The following is a 20,017-nucleotide window of genomic DNA, read 5'->3' as shown; positions in this document are numbered from 1 at the left end:
ATTTATTTGAGCATTTCGAAGATCGGTGTAACTCTGGATTAATCATCCGCTTCGGCAAAGATCAATCAAATCTCACTGCCACGATCATTAATTAAATACTACGTACCCAAACAAACCCTAGGGACCGGTCAACATTTTATTAAAAACGGCACGTTCAGATTAACGAGACCGTCCGATTTACAAGTTATATACATTCTTAAGTTCGCGTCTAGGCACGACAGGGTCCAGCCAAAAATGTCCCTTTTCCAACCGTCCAAATGTGGAGGACGTCGATTGGTCATCCTATGGAGGGTCACAGGATATCGTTCGTGGTTCGAGCATTTTGATTGGCTCCGGGGGTGGTCTAGGCCTGCTTTATAACATCTTGACCCAGGCGGAATCGTCAGATAATGCTGCAGGAGACTAATTAAACTTCGTCTAACCATAATTGACATTCTTGTCTCCTTTTCTACAGGTAAGCGAACTTTTTACCACAATTTTCATTGGTTATATTTCACCACACCTTTAGCTCTCATGACGCGTCATACATGTACTTAATTTAAGTCTAGAAACTATATGCCTGCTGCCCAAATACTTCTCGGGTTGTATTTAGCTTATCTAATGTTGACATGTACAATCTGTAGCTAGCTTTTATATCACCATGTGAATCCGTTAATGCAATTGTATATATATTGTATTGTATTGTATTATATTGTATAGAGATCATGCTGCAGGAGACCAATTAAACTTCGTCTAACCATAATTGATATTCTTGTCTCCTTTTCTACAGAGTTTCATTATAATACAAGTGTGGAGAGAACATACAACCCATAGAAATAAGCAAAGCATGAAGCATGGAGAAGGACAGCTTTTTGACAGAGGGAGAGAGAACAGAAATGAGGTCGAGAGTTGGCCAACTTCTTTGGATATCGAGGCAAACTAGACCAGCTAAGTAGGTCGTGACGACCTACCTAGCTGGGAGAATTAAGTGTGGAACTGTACAAGATTTGATTGATGTGAACAAAGCTGTTAAGAGAGTCAAAACTGACAAGATGAGTCTTGGGTTCCAGAAAATAGAAGGAGAACATTACTTAATGATCTACACTGATTCTTCTTTGGGTAATCTGTAGGATGGAGGGTCCCAGGGAGCACAAGTAATTTTCCTGTTTGGAGTAGGTGGAAAAGTAAATCCTCTCTGGTGAAGCTAAAAAATTAAGGAGAGTTGTGAGAAGCACTCTGTCAATGGAAACAATGGCTTTAGCAGATGGAATTGACATGGGGGTTTTCTGGCTCCTCTTTAAGCTGAGATTACTACAGGAAAAGCGGATCCCAAATAATTCTTAGAAATAGCCTGTAGAGTAGATTGCAAGTCGTTGTGCGATGCTATATTTTCAACAAAGGAGTTTTCAGAGAAGAGGATGTGATTGGATGTAGCTGTCATAAAGGAACAACTTGTAGAGAAGCATATTAAAACAGTGGAGTGGACAAAATCAGAAAGTCAGTTTGCAGTTTGCAGTCGTTGAAAAAAGGAGGGGCATCATGACTTAAGCTGATGAGGACATTATAGTGTAGTAGAATTGAAGAGTGAAGAGAGAGTGCGATATTCAGACAGGACATTTTTTATTTGAAGTTTCTTTCTCTAGGATTGACTGAAGAAAACTTTTACTGATTTACTTTTCATTTAGATTGACGTTTTGACACACAGTTTTTAGGTTTATGGAATTTGGAGTTTGTTGGTTTGCACCTTTCCTCAATAAAAATAAAGGGAAAAAAAGGATGAGTTTGATAATAACAAAGCTTTGTGTACTGGTGCATGCGCAGTGGGAGAGGAGGTGTTTTTATGGAGACTAGTTTGGACAGTCGGTGTTCAGTTGATGTTGGTGTTGGTACGTTTTAATTCGGGAGTTTTATTTGAGACAAAGTTTATATTTATAAAGTAGTAACATGAATCGCTATATGGGACAAGAGCCTGGCCGGCCAGCATTCATACAGGGTTTCATGTTTTATCATGTGCGTCGCCGTACATGTTAGAGGATCGGAAATGCCCGTGGTTATGGAGACAAAGCAGTAGTGGTTCCCCACAAGACTGAGAGTCGTGTCGTGAGTTTATCGTGATATAACTGAACATCTTTTGAGTTGTTGTTGTTTTCAATAATATTTTTTGGTAGGTACTCCAAGCAAGAATACATAACCTGTCGTATGACTTTTCGACGTACTCTTCAAGGTCGAAGGGGTCAAGTGGCTAAAAATGGGTGTTTGGGTGTAACAGTGGCACATTTCTTAACCGCTACGGCCAACAACTTGAAACACAGTACACATGACTTGCTAGGTCAGATAACCTCTGACACAGAATTTTGGTCTATTATGATTCTCGATTTGGCCACTATAGAGGTCATTGATAGTGCCACATTTTGTTATATTAAAAAGCGAATTTATCCTCCATGTCTCATTTCATCTACCACTAAATCATTCCAAGGTGAGCGCAATGTTCCCAGGACAATTCATTGGATTCAGCAGACAATTCTACTCCAGAAACACCTAGTCAAGATTGCGTAACTCAAAACATAAATAAAGGTGTCTTATCTCCTGGACTATTGGGCGATTGACCCCAATTTTTCTTTGTTGTTTATTTGGAGTCATTAAGGTACAGTTCCTTTTTAAAGTTAGTGTCGTCGATTTTTAAACATGGCCGCCATGGCAGCCATCTTGAATTTCGTTTCTGCTCTAAGTAACTGTCAAATGCTTTTGCCATTTGATTCCAATTTTCCGTGGTACCTTTTCACCACTGGAGTACGCTTCCTTTCCATTCTAAGCTCTTCCATGTTACCTGGGCTCTTCCATTTAAACCAGCTTGGTTCATTGACAGTCACTACAGGATGCTTCCCTTCCATAATGAGTGTCTCCGGTTTTCTGAAGTGTCTCATTGGGGCAATGGCAGCCATCTTCAATTTCGTTTCTGCTTGATAACTGGCAAAAGCCTTAGCTATTCCATTGCAACTTATGGTGGCACTATGGTCATTGCCAGCAGAGGACTACTTTTAAAGTCATTTCCATGACTATGTAAGAATGGCGTGCGGCGGGCGTATATACTCTTACCCCGGATCTATAAGACCAGACAATATAAATTGACTAAGCTCAGGCCCACTGATTATTATTCATTTTATTACCATACCTTTTATGAAGGTTGGCCAATGGGAAATGTCATGAGCTGAGCAAAGGGCCTGAATCTTTGTAAATAGAAGGTTTGACCAGTGGCATGTTGATTTCACTCTTCGTCCGAGTTATAGGCCTACTGTCAGGTAAATTATGAGTATAATCAGAATATGAAGTCTATAGCAATCTTAAAATTGACAGTTACCGATGACACTCCTATTGTGCATTGCCGTAACAATTTGCAATTGCGTGTTGTCTTTTGTAGTCCTGTGAGCTCTTCTTCTAATGTTGTTGTCAGGTTCGGGTTATCTTTACATGACAAGATGCAGGCCCAAGCTGCACAGGCTTTGAGAAAGAGACGGCGAAGTTACAGTGCACACGAAAAACTAGCGTACCTTCGAGATCTGGACGAGGCGCTTGAAAATGGTACTGTCGCGAGCAGCAAGGAATTTGCCGATCATTACCGAATTCCGGTTGAAACATTTCGGAAATGGGACCGGAATGAGCTCGTACTAGCAGCGGAAGAAAATTATGGAAAATCACGAAAGATAAAAGTGAAACTTATAGGAACGTGGGTTGAGGTTGAAAACGAGCTACATGAGTTGTTTGCGGGGTTAAGGGCCACACGCTTGCCGGTATCCGTTCAGGATCTACAAGAAAAAGCACTAGAACTGTTTGCAAATTGGTGGAATAATATCGACGACCAAAGACGCAACGACATTGTGGAGGCTAAACCCACGCGCCATGATTTCCATGCCTCCAATGGATGGGTGTGTGACTTCATGAAGCGAAAGGCCATTACATTGCGAAAATCGAACAAAAATGCAACTACGATCCCGGCTGATGCATTGCAGCTAGTAGAAGCGTTCAAAAATGGAATTGCTGAGACGATTGATGAATTCTACATCGGTTTTCAGTTAATCTTTAACATGGACCAAACCTTCCTTCTGCTGGACTGTCGTCCACTCGACAGCTGTGAAAACAAAGGAACGAAATCAGTCGATATCAGGACTTCTCGATCAAACCCCAAACTTGGATGCACTGTCTCGCTGTGCATCACTGCCACGGGTGGCAAACTGCCTGCCCATGTGACATTTCCAAGGCGTGGGTTCGTAAGGCAGTTGGATGCCCTCCTCGAGAATGACTTGCCTCAGAATGTTCGAGTAACCTCATCTCAATCAGGATGGATGAAGACAGAAACTATTGTGCATTGGATCGATGCAGTTTTTAGACCATATGTGGAAACAGAAAACTGCGAACAGTTTCTCATAGTTGTTGACAGATATTGAGTTCACAGGACCGAAATATTTGGAAATGGAATGATGGAAATGGGCGGCATCATTGACTTCGTACCGGCTGGGTGTACATCAATTGCTCAACCGCTAGATGTGGCAGTGATGAAATCTTTTAAATCGCACGCAAAGCAGCTGTGGAAAACCTGGAAAACAGCTAACACTGACAATGATGGAGGGTGTCCTCCAATCACATTACTTGATGTGGTAAACATCATAAGCCAGGCATGGGATGCAGTTGATGCCCGAGTTGTCATTAACGGTTTTGAGGCAGCGTTTCGTCCTCGGGACATTGATGCAGGACCACTGCTATTCGGTGACGTGGAAGAGGAGGCTCAGGAGAACGATGAACTTCAGTTTCTAGATATGGATGAAGAACTTGTTGTTCAAGGTCAAGACTAAAACTGACTTAAGTCCGAGTTCGATCATATGAGGGCTTCTTATTCATTTGTCCCAACCTGTAACTCATTATGTAAGTTGGATCTGTCTTAACTTTATACTCATTACGTTGAAGAGGATGTCTTAAAAATTCATCGACATTACTTTCTGGCATTCTACCCTTAATTCTCTATGTCGCTGATTAAACGATGTATGAATCACAGGGCCTAGATTTGATGTTGCTTACCCTGCCTTATTGTTCTCATTGAATAAAAGAAAGGTTATTGGACACGCGAGTCTTCATGTTCATTCCATACAGGCGTACCAACGCACCTTGTTCACAGCACACCATATTCTTAGGCTATTGGCCGTGTCCAGAGGAATGTGCTCCAATCAGTATTAATCGGGAGTGACCATTCAATTTGGAATGAATATGAATCAACCTATTCTGGGCGGTGTCTTCTGGTCTTATAGATCCGGGGTTAGAGTATATATATATATATAGTGTATTTATTCACTCTATACAGTCCAGCAAGGTATTCCTGGCTTCAGTAGTAGTTCTAGTCCGCTCTCGAAGGTTGTCTTGGCTCTTGTGCACTAGCTATATCTTCTAAATATCCTACATACTAATTCTATTATACAAGGGTCTAACTAACATAACTCACCCACTCCAAGCCCATTCAGGATAGGTCATTGTTACCATTGTAAGTTCCATTCCTGATCGTGGTTTGGTCAGTTTCAGACCAGGGCAAGCACGACTGGCCAATCCTTAAAGGGAACATTTCCCACAACTACTACTCTTCCTTTCGTATCCTCAAATTTTCCTGTACAGCAAATACAAACCCACAATTCCCTCTCTTACAACACAGTCAGGGGCATATGTCACACATTGCATTGCACTTGTTTCCTCTAAAACAATTACCGGCGCATGGGCGTATAAACACCCGGCAGTGAAAGGGCTAACATGATCATGTGTATTCTATTGTATAACTTCTTTCTCCTTATACACCCAGGAGAATCAATTCCCCACAATGCCGAGCATTTTATCAGGCCTTCCAGTTTGCTGAGCTTGTCTGTCCTGGGAAAGGCAATTTGATTCAATAAAGTAAGAAAAACTGTGTTGGTGGGTTTTTCAACGAAATATTAGAGAGGATAAGAGATCGTTCCGCTAACACTAACGCGAACGTATTTTTCTGGCGTGACCTTGACCCTGATACCGCAGATACGCTATTCGCTGAGCCACGACCAAAAATCTGGGCTCCAGATCATATTCATCCATATAAGTATATGGATGATACATGGAGCCACTGTGACCAGTGTCACCTGTAGTTGCGAGGATAGGCCTTCTTACGCATTTCGTATGAAGATTTCATTACAACATTTACTCATAACCAATTTGGTAAAATTAAATTGATGTCTTTGAGGGGTTGCATCATTACGGAGTCTCTTCAACCCTATTGCGACATAGTTTGCTGGTTCGTGGAATGGCGTCTTAATAAACTAGGCCTTATACCGCTCACGGTAATTTTTGGACGCTACATTGGCTTGCATACCGACATACAGACAGGATAACCCTATTTCAGTGATAGTGAAGCGACGAAGCTCAGCACTAGGATCGATCATTGTTCAGAGGTAGGTGTGTGTGATATGAGTTCGACCTTGTCCATTACACATTTTCAGAATGTTGTTTCTGTTCAATTTGATTGTGTATTCTTCTTTTTCAGTACAGAATTAAAATGGCAAGCAAGCAATTCCGGTTCTCGACTTCCCAGGACGTATTATTGCTGCGTGAGGTACTCGCCGTCAAGCCTTTTGCCGAAGCAGGAAAGAAAAAAAATCGCCTTTGGGCTGAAATTGCCGAGAATCTAAATGCCTGTGGAAAGGGTTTCTTTGTCGACGACCGCCTTTGTCTTGAACACATACATTACAGCCAGATCCCGTTAGCGAAGGTTAAAAAGCGAACCTCAGGCTGCAAAGGCAAATGCCTTGAGGCCGTGAGGTTGGAGTTTCTCTTTGAATTGCCCGATGATGTTGTTATTAGGGTAATCAGGCGTGATCAGAGATTAGCGCAATCTAGCCTAATCTCCTATGGCATGTCTGGCTGACCTACCACAGCAGGTGTTACAGAATTTGTTATCGTTACTCCTGCCTGTAAGTGGCACATCATCTGACAAAATCAGAGTGTACTCAATGTAGGCCTAATGGCAATGCTTCAGATGAAGACCTGATTGGTCCTGTTGGATGCTTGTTTCTATATTGCAATATTGTAGTTGATCATGGTGCAGGATGTAACTGCTTTTTCGGACTGTTTGTTTATAGTAGGCCTATGTGAAAAAAACATTTTTTTTTTTTCATAGTTTTTCATCAGACTGGTTAAAACATGTACCTTGCTTTTTAAGTAAGGCCTGTAAACAATAATGATGTAGGGGCCTTGAAGGCTTTAAACAATATATTGTTCCGCCCTGCGAAGAGCGATCGTGTGCAAAGCGGTGGGACAGAATGGGGTACAACTAGATTACCCTGGGCTCACTGTAATCCATCCGAATTTGACCACCCCCACCCTTACTCGAGGAGCCTTGCCTCTGTCTCGACCTAACTTGAAAATAGTACACATCCCTGCGACCTATATAATGTATGCTATTGCGTGGCCTACTTACTGACACAGACTCCCTGTAGCCAGGTCAGAACTATCCGTCCAATTTCAACTTAAGCTAAAAAAATTGCAATGCATCAGGTGTGGATATACTGCCTATCCTGCAATGTCCAGTTTAGCATGAAGCATGCTGTTTCATCTTTACCTGTTCTGTTAACACACAGACCATGCAGACCTTGACCTAGGAATTTTATGGTCAGTCTGGGGTGAAATCCCAAGGTGTATTGTAACAGTGACAAACAGGAATATTGCTTCAAATCTGCCAAGGGTTTGTAGAGTGACTTTGAACAAAAATTGCATGGACATCAGATAGAAACCAATGTAGAAGCATACACTGCTTCTCTGCATCACAATCATTGAAGCAACTGTTCCTTGACCAATCCATGACTCATCATTATATAACATTATATAACAATTCATGGCACGAATTCAGCAACACATTGAGTGCATTCGATCTAATCCACTAATCCACATACCCATATTGCACCAAGTGTAATGAACCCAGTAAGACAGGTAAACCTAACACAGCAGGTGGTGTCTGTAGTGCAATAGCAGATGTCTAGGAGGAAGGCCTTGGAGTGCAATCAATCAGCTTATCTGACCTATTATAAACATCCAGCTGAGAGGCATTCCACCTATTTTGCTCATCTTTCGCTAACGGGGTCTGGCGGTCATGGACCTGCTTATGAAGAAATTCAAGAAGGACGATCACGAAAGTAGAAAGAAGTGAGTCCAATGTACTGCAATGTCGGGAAAGAGACGTATTTACAGAATGTCAAGTAGGTAAGAGCTCGAGAATCTTGAAAATGTGGTGTATTTAAGAATTAGACATTAAAGAGCATACAGTTTTATGCATTCATAGTTGCATAATCTTTTTAAATAATTTCATAAATAAGTAAAATGGTGAAAAGCCGTCTTGCTAAATTTGCTGTTGATTTAAAACTTATTACAGGTCTGGTGTAAATGAGAACTTCGACGAGCTGACGCAGCTCCTGCTGGATTTAAAAGAACTTCAAGCTGAGCAAGGGAAAGAGGTTTCGGTAAAGAAGGAAACAGAAAAAGCGAAGGCTGAGAAGGTTCGAACGAACACCCTAAAGGGCCTGAGAAAAAGACCAGGTAAAATGCCAATTTCTTCCCGTTTGTTTTGATCCACAGTAAGTAATACACACTGGCGTTTTAATGTGGCTGATTTTGCCCATAAAAGACATTTCTTCATTTTTCTGTCCCATCCAACAGGCTATATATGAAATGTCAGAAATCAGGCAAGCCAATAGTGTACATTTTTCATTTTTTCGGAACTAGAATAGCAATAGGTATGTAGGTTTAATCTCGTTTCACATACACATGATTTAAACGTAATCTAACTTTTACAGCATCCACAGAAGATGAAAATGAGCCTAAGCCGGGTCCATCAACCGAGTCTGGTCCTTCACCGAAGATGAGGAAGAAACCCAAGGATGTCACGCTCATGTATCTTGAAAAAAGTGCGAAAATGAGCTGAAAAGGGAAGAATTGGCAATGCGACGGGAGGAGATGGCTATCGAAAGGAGGAAAATAGAACTCGACGAAAAAAAGCAGGAATTGGAAAGGAGGAGAGAGAAAGCCGAATGGCATTGGAAGCGGAAGAGAGAAGAATAGTGATGATAGTTTTAAAGAAACAGCTTGGTCTGTAACTGATTGTACGATATGTCAGGAGTCGTGATGGTTTTGTAGATGGTAGTTTCACTTTTTTTTTCAAAGTAGTCGTTCAATAAAAAATATATAAAGTACAATATAGAAGGTACCCTGATTAATTGTTTTATTTCTCGATCACACATGTTACAGCCTGTTACATCTTTTTTCGCGTTTCGACTGGAACCAATTCTAGGTGATGCTTATTTGGTCAGAACACCTCTTTTGTATTTCCATTTACAAACGACAACGCATCCGGATCGCTTCCATCTAGTTCTCCCTTTTTGGCTCACCGTAGGGGAGTCTATACAACACCACTGTGTACGTCGTCGTCGTCGTCATATCCTGTTTCAAAAACAGTGGCACGTTTCTTAACCGCTGGGGCTATGAACTTGTTTTCAATTATATATCTATGGTAGGTCCTAAGAGCAAGGATACATCACATATCCTACGGGTTTTCTCCCTTTTTGGCTCACCGTAGGGGAGTCTATACAACACCACTGTGTCCGTCGTCGTTGTCGTCGTATCCTGTTTCAAAAACAGTGGCACGTTTCTTAACCGCTGGGGCTATGAACTTGTTTTCAATTATATATCTATGGTAGGTACTAAGAGCAAGGATACATCACATATCCTACGGGTTTTGGATTTGACCTAATTTTCAAGGTCACAGAGGTCAAATGGTGTGAATTGGCCGTTTGTGTGTAACTATGGCACATTTCTTAACCGCTAGAGCTATGAACTTTAAACTTGGTACACATGACCCCCTAGGTAAGATGAACTTGGACACTAAATTTCGGTCCGGTCTGACTCTTGACTTGGTCACCAGGGGGCCAATGCCCAAAACTTGAAAAGTGTGATATCTCACTTATTAATATTACTGATTCGTTTTTGGTAAACAATTTATGGTAGGTACTCTTAGCAAGGATACATCACATATGTTACGGGTTATTGATTTGACGTACTTATCAAGGTCACAGAGGTCAAATTGCGTAAATTTGCCATTTGAGCGTAACTGTGCCACGTTTCTTAACCACTAAGGCTATGAGCTTGAGACTTTGTACAAAGGACCCTCTACGTCAGGTGACCTCTGACCCTGAATTTCAGTCCGGTCTGATTCTCGAATTTGCCAACAAGGGGGCCAAAAGTGAAAACCTAGAAAGTGTGCTATCTCGCTTATTAGTGATTCGTTTTCAATAACATTTTTATGGTAGGAACTCCTAGCAAAGATACATCAAATATCTTACAGGTTTTTGATTTGACCTGCTTTTCAAGGTCACAGAGGTTAAATGGCGTAAATTGGTCATTTGAGTGTAACTATGGCACGTTTCTTACCCACTAAAGCTATGAACTTGAAATTTAGTACACATGACTCCCTTCGTCATGTAACCTTGGACACTGAATTTCATCTGATCTGGTACTCAACAAAAAAGTGCAATATCTTGTTTATTAGTGACTTGTTTTTGATGATATTCTTATGGTACCTACTGTTTTGGCGGACTGTATGTAATGTTATTGTGCCTATGTGCAATAAACTAGCCAATAGCGAATCTCACCAGACAACTTGTCTACTTGCATGGAAAATAACATCCGTCAGAGACCAAGGGGATCTGCACGATTAGTGGGTCGTCTTCAGGCAGCTTTCAAATCCGGGCAAAGGGGTAGTGGTACCATCACGGATGAATGCTGTCTGACGAAGGAATATCCTCTTGGCTTGCACCACTTCTGGACGGGTCTCTTGTAGAATCGCTTCAATTCTTCAAGGGCATCGGTATAGTTTTGGTACGTAGCCAATATAAACTTTGGACGAGTGCTTGGAATACTAACAGTGTGCTGAACGCACAAGTACTAATAGTGCTTCACACAAATAACACATTAAAAAATACAGTCACTTCAAAACGGAACATCAGCAGCATCAAATCTATCGAAGTGTCTTCAATGTGGCAGGCTGGCTTAAAACCATAGACTATATGTGTTGGCTGGCAAGCGGCGACATCAATGACTAAAACTGCTGGATGACAGGAGGCGACATCTGTTGAATATCGACGGTTAGCAAGTGGCGACACCTGGTGACTAACGACTGGCAAATGGCGACATCGGTTGACAATGACTGACAAGTAACGACATCTATTGACAACAACTGGCAAGGGACGACATCTGTTGTCAAAACTGGCAACAGCTGGCGACATCTGTGGACCAACTACGGGAATACGGCGACTAGCAAGACCACAGAGGGTTAGCCTGCCTTTCAAAAAAAGGCTTATTCATCTGCCAATGTATGCTACTAAAATACTCGCCTCTATCAAGTGCATCACTCAACTATAAAATTAACTTTTTATCTGAATTCAAAAACTATTTTTGGCCGCCCTTATAAGTACTATAAGTTTATACAAGATATATGCGTTGATGATATTATAATAATATATATACGATGAATTACTACTTGAATCAGATACTTAAAAACAGAGCCCGTCACGCTCCGACTGCGCAGAGTCTATCTCGTTTTCCCGAGAAATCAAAGTTTATTTACTGACCTCCGGCCCACTTCCGGATCCTGTTCTATCAAAATCGGAAACATTACCCTACAGGCATCATACCGGATGTAAATAAGCGGGGAATCCCCAAAACTTTCAAACAGTGTGGCAAGCAGGACTTTTACAGTGGGTTTCTGAACTCACGTCAAAACACTTAATCCAAGCAACGATACATCACATGTCATACCGACTTTGGTTTCACCAATATACTATACATGTACAATGTTTTTTAACCAGGATGAATTCCAAAGCACCAAATATCTAGACGGTGAGCACAATGGCCCCTGGCCGTTTCATATTCTCCATTACTCCTCCAGAGCGGGTGCTCTTAGGTCGAAATAGGCTCCACCTACACTGCCGTACAGACAGGTATGGCAATTGATTAGAATTGCCCCGACCACGTAGTATTTTCCTATCGGTTGTAGATCCAGTTTTTGGTTCTTTTTAAAGTCCAAAAACGCCTAGTATTGGATAATCTTGGCAAATCCCCACTCGACACTTTGACATGGAGATTTCATATGATCGTTGAACTCCTGTTGTTTGTTGTTCAGATTTGCGCCTCTAAAGGGAGCCATGAGCTGTGGCCTCAGAGGATATGCCGGATCACCGTATAAGTAATATTCTTCTCTCGCCCCACGGAACAATCGTTGAATATTCTGCAGAAGCTCGCTTTCACCGAGCATGGCTGAGTCGTGCCGTCTGCCTTCAATTGGGCCAAAGAGGTTGGCAATTAAACCCTTTGGAATGGCCACTGATTGAAATTTTAGTCCGTGGAAGCGTTCATGGCCATTGTAGACTTCCTCTTGGTCGTAGATCGGACGACAGATTGCCCTCACTGTTCCGTCTATAAAGCCCCAACACCTATCAAGTGGGGCGCCACGCATACTTATAGCCCCTGCATACTCCTGTAAATGTTCATGGTCAAGCCACCACTGGTCCAACTCTGTCAGAAATCCACCAGAGTTGTTGAAGACGTGGTCCAACGACGTGTTGAATATGTTGCTAAGTTCTGTCTTGCTCCTGTCGAACACTTCTGTCAAGTTGGAAAGGCGATTTGGATACGCCAGCCTTCTGAGAAGCACACATATGGCCTCCGTATCTCCTACCCTCGTACTGTTTTCGCATCGCAAAAAGGGCGGGAAGTTGAGGGCATCCCTCAAGCGGATTACGTCTGCCTTGTCAAATCGAAAGCCACTTCGACACTGTTCATCAGTTCGATTATCCAAATTGAACATTCATGCATTTCCTCGGCGATTAAATGGTACGTCTCTACGGGGTGCTGCATTGTAAAGCAGAAGTAAATCCTCCGGATCCTCGACCTATGCCAACGGGTTCATCTTGTTCAATAGTAGAGGCCTTGGGTCAATTTGGTGAGCGGAACAACCATTGCATACTGGGCAATCAGATTGAATATACCAACAACCACGGACGAAATTAGACCTGCCCTTATCATTTTTGGCAAATAAAATGAAGAAGTGAAAGAATATCACTTTCAAATTCCTGGGGCAAATGATTGTACCAGGTTTATTGTGGTCTGTTAGGGTGTATCAAACCGATGTGCAACCCGCTTTTGTATGCTCGCAAATAAGGACTCGCATGTGTTTGACGTTGGCCTACGGTAATAATTGGAAAAAATAGCGTTAGCGTTGAAATAGCGTAGCCAACTGTTTCTTTACCAGAAAAACGTTATTTGATACGGTAACGTTAAAAATATCGTTATCGTTATCGTTCGTGTTAGCGGAACGATCTCTTATCCTCTCTAATGTTTTGTTCATCTGGTAATAAGGTTCTTCAAGCATGATTTGCATCAAATATAGAGAAAAATGCACTGCTGGTTTGTTCTATTGAAAGCGAACAGATTGTGAAATATGCATGGATTGATATTGTGCGTGCACTACAGAGTAACCCACTGGTTACATTACTTCGAAATCGAGTGCATATGATTATGTATATTGTCCATGTTACCAGATGGACACACTTTATTTTAGCAAATTTACCAACAAGCGCACAATTTGGATGTTTTTCTTGTGAGGCAGCCATTCTCCCAGGCCTCAAGAAGCACTATCCAGGGCAGTCTGCTCAGTAAGTTGGAAGGCCTGATAAGAAGCTCGGCAATCGGACAACTCATTCTCCAGGGTTTTATAGCTAGTTATACCAGGCACAATTTCAAAACTTTCAGTCAAACAAATTTCACAGTTATTCCTTGAAAAATACAACTAAAGTTTCTGACGGAATTCCCCTTTTTAAAAGTAGCCTACAAGGTGTAGGCGACCTTTTAGGGTACCCAGTTAATGTCTCATTATATTGTTTTGCAGTTGTGCTGTAGTCCCAAAACAAATTATTGTCACATGTTTTCTCTCTCATTTCAGGAACTGTTAAACTTTTATTCATTCCAAACAAGAGAATCCAAAAGGGAACGTAAGTGTGCTAAATAATTCCCTCCACTTGTTATTGTTGCTAAATCTCATGAAGTCCAGAACAAGATTGATAATCAGACGAAAAGATATATGCATTTTGAGGTATTTCCTTTGAGTAAGTGTGTCATCATTTTGCAAGCAAGAGCTCAGGACGTATACAATACTTTTGTATGGTACCTATTGAGAGCAACAACAAAGTTTACTTGGTTGAAAAATTTTCATCCCAGCGAATAAGATTTGTGGGGAAATAGGTTTGCCCTTTTCCATACGGTGTCTGTCATGCGTCATTCAGTTAACTCTTTCAGTGCCCAGGATTTGGGCATTTTGGGGCATTTTCACTACCCCAAATCTCACAGAAATAATTGAGATACACTCATCAAAATTCTTCAAAACCCTTGTCCTTACCCTAGTTTTAATGAAACAGCAGTAATAAGTAGGGACATGCTGGGATTATTTTCTAAATTTTGTAAGGGAGTGTTATTTTTTTACGATTTTCACAATTTTTCACCTTAAATGAGGGGGCAGACCCCAACCCACCCTCTCAGTCGAAAAAAAATTATTCATTTTGGATGCCTCAGGCCAGAGTAACCATATGAAACGCATTTGAGTAGCTGGGGACATCAGGTGTCGTCTGGAGGAACTAAAATACCTTAAAAATTTAGGTCGTACATGTACGATCTTGGGCACTGAAAGAGTTCAGAATCACAGATTTAGCTCTGTCGAGTATTGAGAGCATTCTAAGTGTTTATTCAAGCTTCTGTGTAACAAGTAAGTTTTTGGCTCACAGTAGGGGAGTCTATGCAATACCGCAGTGTCCGTCGTCCGTCGTCGTCGTCGTTGTCCGTCGTATCCTAGTTCAAAAACAGTGGCACGTTTTTTAACCGCTAGGCCTATGAATTTAAAACTTTGTACACATGACCCCCTATGTCAGATGACCCGTGACACTAAATTTCTGTCTGATCTGATTCTCTACTTGGCCACCAGGGGGCCAAATGTGGATATCTAAAAAGTGTGATATCTCGCTTATTAGTGACTTGTTTTCGATAAAACTTTTGTGGTAGGTACTCATAGCAAGGATACATCATATATCTTACGGGGTTTTAATTTGATCTACTTTTCAAGGTCGCAGAGGTCAAATGGCGTGAATTGGCCGTTTGAGTGTAACTATGGCACGTTTCTCAACCACCAAAGCTATGAGCTTGAAACTTGGTACATATAACCCCCTATATCAGATAACCTCTGGTGCTGAATTTCAGCCTGATCTGATTCTTGACTTTGCCACCAGGGGGCCAAAACAGAAAAAGTAAGAAGTGCAATAGCCTGCTTATTAGCAAATTGTTTTTGATGAAATTTTTATGGCAGGGACCCCTAGCAAGGTTACCTCAGATGTTGCACGATTTTTCGGATTTGACCTACTTTTTAAGGTCGCAGAGGTCAAATTGCGTAAATTTGCCGTTTGAGTGAAACTATGGCACGTTTCTCAACCGCAGCAGTTATGAACTTGAAACTTTGAACAAATGACCCCCTAGGTCAGTTGACCTTTTACACTGAATTTTGGTTCGGTCTGATTATTGACTTGGCCACCAGGGGGCCCAAACTCAAAACTCAAAAGTGTGATTTCTCGCTTATTACTGATTTGTTTTTGATAAATTTTTTGCCGATTGCTGTAGTGTAACGAGTGATGAAATTGTTATGGTCGGGTGGATGTGTCTACATCACATATCACCCTGGTTTGTTATTTGACCTACCTGTCAGGGTCACTGAGGTCAAAGTTAAAAATATATTCACCATTGTCATGGAGTGGCACGTTTCTTCACTATCATTTTCACCTAGACTCTACAAGCTTGGAAGCACAAGTCTCGGATTCACCACTTGGCCAGGGCCGGCTCTGAACTGGTCACAGATGCATGTATAAATTATGAGAGGCCTACATACTGTAGCACTTTCTGTAACTGTCTACTAAAAATACTTACGGTGAGCACAATGGCCCCTGGCCGTTTCATTTAATTTTTGGCCTTGATAAACAAATTGTCATGTGTAGATGATGATGACTTTTTAGCTTCGCTAGCAATTTTTAATTGCACGCGATGCTTATCGCATACAGTCTTTCTATCGTTGAAACCATTAGGAAAGTATTACGCCGAAAATCATGTCGGATAACCTGATCACCCCAAAGACGGAGTTTACATACAGCTGCATGTACATAGATGACACGTAGTATCTTTTTCTCTACCAACGTACGAACCTGCAATAAAATGTGTTCATGCGCACGGATATATAGTGCTTGATCCCGCGTAAGCTAAAACTTAATGATTACAAAGTTAAATACTTCTAATATGCAGGTCTAAAGTCTCGAATCGATTAACCTAACCTGTCCAATTTGGTAATAAAATCCCGAGCGAAAAATGAAATCGAGAAAAAATGGCGGATGCCGGAAAAGTGCATTGCCATTGGTGGTTCATCCGCTTATCACCGGGAGCCCTCGATCTTTACTTTTAGGGCGCTAAATTTCAAAATACATGACGTCATTCGAGGTATTCCCCAAAAAACATGCGGTGTTTGCGTGCATGAATGAAACTTCTGCCGCGTTCACCCCTGCTGCTGGCCTTTCCACTACACGCTTTGCACTATATCGTTGTATAGAAGGCAAACGTAGAGAGAATAGAAGAGCTGTTGTAGTCTCCGTTTATTCCGTTCCCACGTGTATACATCGTGAGTTGCACTAATGTTAGACTAAATAACCTGCAGGTGACATGGCTTATTCCAGACCATGCTGACCTGAGACAAGTGCACTTGTTGCGTATGGTATTATGTATCAAAGAACCACAACCTGATCATGAAGTCAAATCAGGACATCAATTAAATAAGTTTGTAGCAAGCAATCTGATTGACATGTCTGACACACTGTAACTGTCCACCAAGCGAAGCTATCATCGCCGCCAGGCTCTAGTCTGTAGTTTTATTGGCAAAACGGTATTAGCTTCTTCTCACAACTGAGTCTTAATTTGCTTCAATAACAATTTCATGTAATTTTTGATAGCTAATAGCTATTCGCGTTGCAGTTGTCCTTCCTACCATCCTCCTGTGGACAAAATTTGACATATCGTAACTGTATGACCGAGGCACTTAAAATCTGGGATTTGACATGAACAGCGCACAATCAGCTATTGCGGGAATAACCACTCCTCAGACGACGCTACTGTCGAATACCACGTGACTGAGTTCGACCAATCAGATTGGCGATATCAGCACCAAGGACGCGCGGTTGAATTGTAGATTACAAACAACTTTGAAAATACCAATATCCTCAGTAAAGGTCAGCTCAGTGATTGTTCTCTTATGTAAATGTAATTCCAAGTACAGGTACTCAGGGATGAGACATGATTGTGTTGGACTGCACATTTCCTCGAGGAAGTGGATGAAGCTTCCCACCCCCCTGCTTTGCCTCATACTCATGACACTGACCCACCATGCACCAATAAAGATTACTTAATTTTAATGATATATGGCTATATGGCCAAGAAGTACTGAAAGCATAATGAAGAGATTTGCATATTGTTTGACACAAGTTTTGTTATGAGCTCAGGTCCATATACTGAAGCAGGGGGCAGAGCCTGAGGAAACCCCACCCAAAATACATTTCTAAGGAGGCAATGACCAATTTAAGGTTAAGAAAGTGACTGCAACATCAATCACTCCTATTATAGTAGCCAACATCATTTATTTCGAAGAAGAAGTTGGCTTCTATTCCTCCATTTCCAATAAATATGCACGAGCAGCAATTACTTCACTCCTGGCTGAAATTCCTTCACAAAGACACCCCCATGGACACTATAATTTTTTTTCCAATCAACCTCACATTTCTCCAGGCAGTAGTCAACAGTGTTGCCATCTATTTCTGCATTTTGCAGTAGTCCGTTCAGAGCTTATTTAGCGCATGCGCACTGTCGATTAGTGACTAGGCCCGCAATTGCTGATACTGATGAAATGTAGCTAACAGAAAAATTTAAACTCAAAGTCGGCTCACTAGGATCCAAAATGTGTAAATTACAAAACCTTTTTTGTCGCTTTCTTCCATGAGATAGAAGCTTGATATAGAGTTGAAGAGGTCTGCATGATATGGTGATGATATGAAATAGATTAGTTTCGATTTATATCGCCAGTTGGCAGTACTGAGCAAAAATGTCCTTTGACCCTGGTTTGAATTTCCCGCCCCGAACTGACTTTTATTTGCATCCCTGCTAGAATTTGCCGCCATTATCGCCGTGTGCTGGATTCGCTCCAACGCAGTGTATGATGTACAGTGACTTTCGAACATGAGCTAATGGTGGCAGAGAGAATAAGGCTGGAGATGCACTTTGTGAGTTTGCTTGCTCGCTGACGTCATGCGCTGAAAAAAAAGTTGTGACCTTTTTATTTCGACCGGATTGATTTTAGTTAGGTAAGTGACAAATGTTATATTTTAAGCCATTTTTATGGAGCAAATCACTGCTGATATTGCAAACTATCTGTTTGGTAATCTATTTTAAAATATCTTTTATAATTATTCGCAGTCTCTAATATTACTTTTAGCTTCAGACATGAATTAATACGCCTTACTTATGAAATACAGTCAAACAATGGTTTATAATAAGTACTAATTAGCATGTTATTTATGCACAAGCATACGAAATGATCATGTGCTAAGACACTGTCACGTGATACCAAAAGTTGTCAAAATGGCGGCTGAGTATCTGATCTAAAGCGATGTCAAAGTCCGGCTCTAAAAGATGGATCACTCAACAAATGACTCTTGTCACTTAGCAGAACTAATGTGAATAAACAAGACAATGATAAACATGGTTCTGAAGTCATAGGGTAAGGTTGACAATGTAAATAAACAGCACAATTGACGATCTGCTCCGGAGACTAGAAATGTCAACAAACAATGCGATACACACATGCACACTGTTACATAGCACAATGCATCCAACAGGGGCCGATCATCACACTCTTATTAGATGTGACCCGCCATGGCAAAATGAGTCGCATGTCGCTCCGAGCTTGACAGGTTGAGACAGACTGGTTGTTCATTTCACTATTGGCTGCCTTTTGTGAAATCTGAGTATATCAATTTCTTCTATTATGTCCAGGTGTCATTTTAGGCTCCTCTTCTGTGCGACATGCGACTCATTTTGCTGTGGTGGGCCACTTATTCTAAATCATATTAATGAACTTTCTTGATCATAAGCACTTCCTCAGTAGTTCCTATCTTTACCTTCATTTATTATCATAAGCGCCTTATCAGTTGTTGAAGCTGTTGTTGGTCTTGTCTTATAAAACTTGGCTATCAAATTTTAATATTTTCTCATCATGTTTTACAGGAATAATCTACAGCTGCATTTGAACGTTTTTGTTGACCACATCAAAGATCACCGAGAGAGAGGACCTGAGCTACACTCGTACTCATAGAACCAAACGAATACATTGCGCCTCCCATCCAATTTTAGTGCTCACCCGCGCGGTCATCAGAAGAACCAGTCAATTCTAGGATTTCTTTTTTTTTTTGCTGTAATACTTACCTCAGAATTTATCAAATAAAGAAAAAAACTGTATGTGGCAGTTGGTTTACCAAAAAATCAAGTGTGTTAAGTTGTTACTCGCTATCATTTTGGGCTAAGAAAATCATATCCCTTGGTCCTCACCTTGCACTTTGAAACTATTGGTTGTTCCTGATGTAAAAACCGATGGCAATTACTGCAAGACTGTCCTGGCTTTGGCTGGACCATGTTCACTGGACTAGTTTGTTACAACCAACCGACACTTCAAAGGAATTGATGTAAAGGTCCAGACTGTTTCTGGTTGTAAACATGCATCTACTGGGCTTGTTTGATTCAATGTGCACTTCAAAGGATTTGATGTTAAGTTAAGTTATACTTTTTGCTGAAAGGTTGTGACCACGCA

At 41.3% G+C, this 20,017-nt stretch overlaps 2 protein-coding genes across 4 annotated transcripts in view; both read left to right on the top strand.

Moving 5' to 3' along the window:
• Positions 1–20,017, top strand: part of LOC135488696 (ribosomal RNA-processing protein 7 homolog A-like) — a 185,439-nt gene that overhangs the window by 98,591 nt on the left and 66,831 nt on the right. For all 3 annotated transcript variants that reach the window (XM_064773402.1, XM_064773418.1, XM_064773409.1), the window contains one exon: positions 14,027–14,075. In XM_064773402.1, coding sequence (XP_064629472.1) covers positions 14,027–14,075 — 49 coding nt within the window. The remainder of the gene's footprint in view (positions 1–14,026; positions 14,076–20,017) is intronic.
• Positions 6,640–9,237, top strand: LOC135489898 (uncharacterized). The gene is made up of 3 exons (XM_064775559.1): positions 6,640–8,238; positions 8,408–8,571; positions 8,829–9,237. Exons 1-3 carry the CDS (start codon positions 8,201–8,203, stop codon positions 8,954–8,956), a joined length of 330 nt encoding a protein of 109 aa, XP_064631629.1. The 5' UTR covers positions 6,640–8,200; the 3' UTR covers positions 8,957–9,237.

Source organism: Lineus longissimus, chromosome 1, assembly GCF_910592395.1.
Source record: "Lineus longissimus chromosome 1, tnLinLong1.2, whole genome shotgun sequence".
Classification (NCBI taxonomy): Eukaryota; Metazoa; Nemertea; class Pilidiophora; order Heteronemertea; family Lineidae; genus Lineus; species Lineus longissimus.
Note: the sequence above shows the minus strand (reverse complement) of the source record. Positions and strands in the feature narration are given on the sequence as shown.

Excerpts from the sequence above, each read along its gene's own strand:
- LOC135489898 (XM_064775559.1), top strand. The coding sequence starts at position 8,201 with ATGTCGGGAAAGAGACGTATTTACAGAATGTCAAGTAG. Across the intron at positions 8,239-8,407 it reads ATTTACAGAATGTCAAGTAG|GTCTGGTGTAAATGAGAACT; the intron begins GTAAGAGCTCGA and ends AACTTATTACAG. Across the intron at positions 8,572-8,828 it reads GGGCCTGAGAAAAAGACCAG|CATCCACAGAAGATGAAAAT; the intron begins GTAAAATGCCAA and ends TAACTTTTACAG.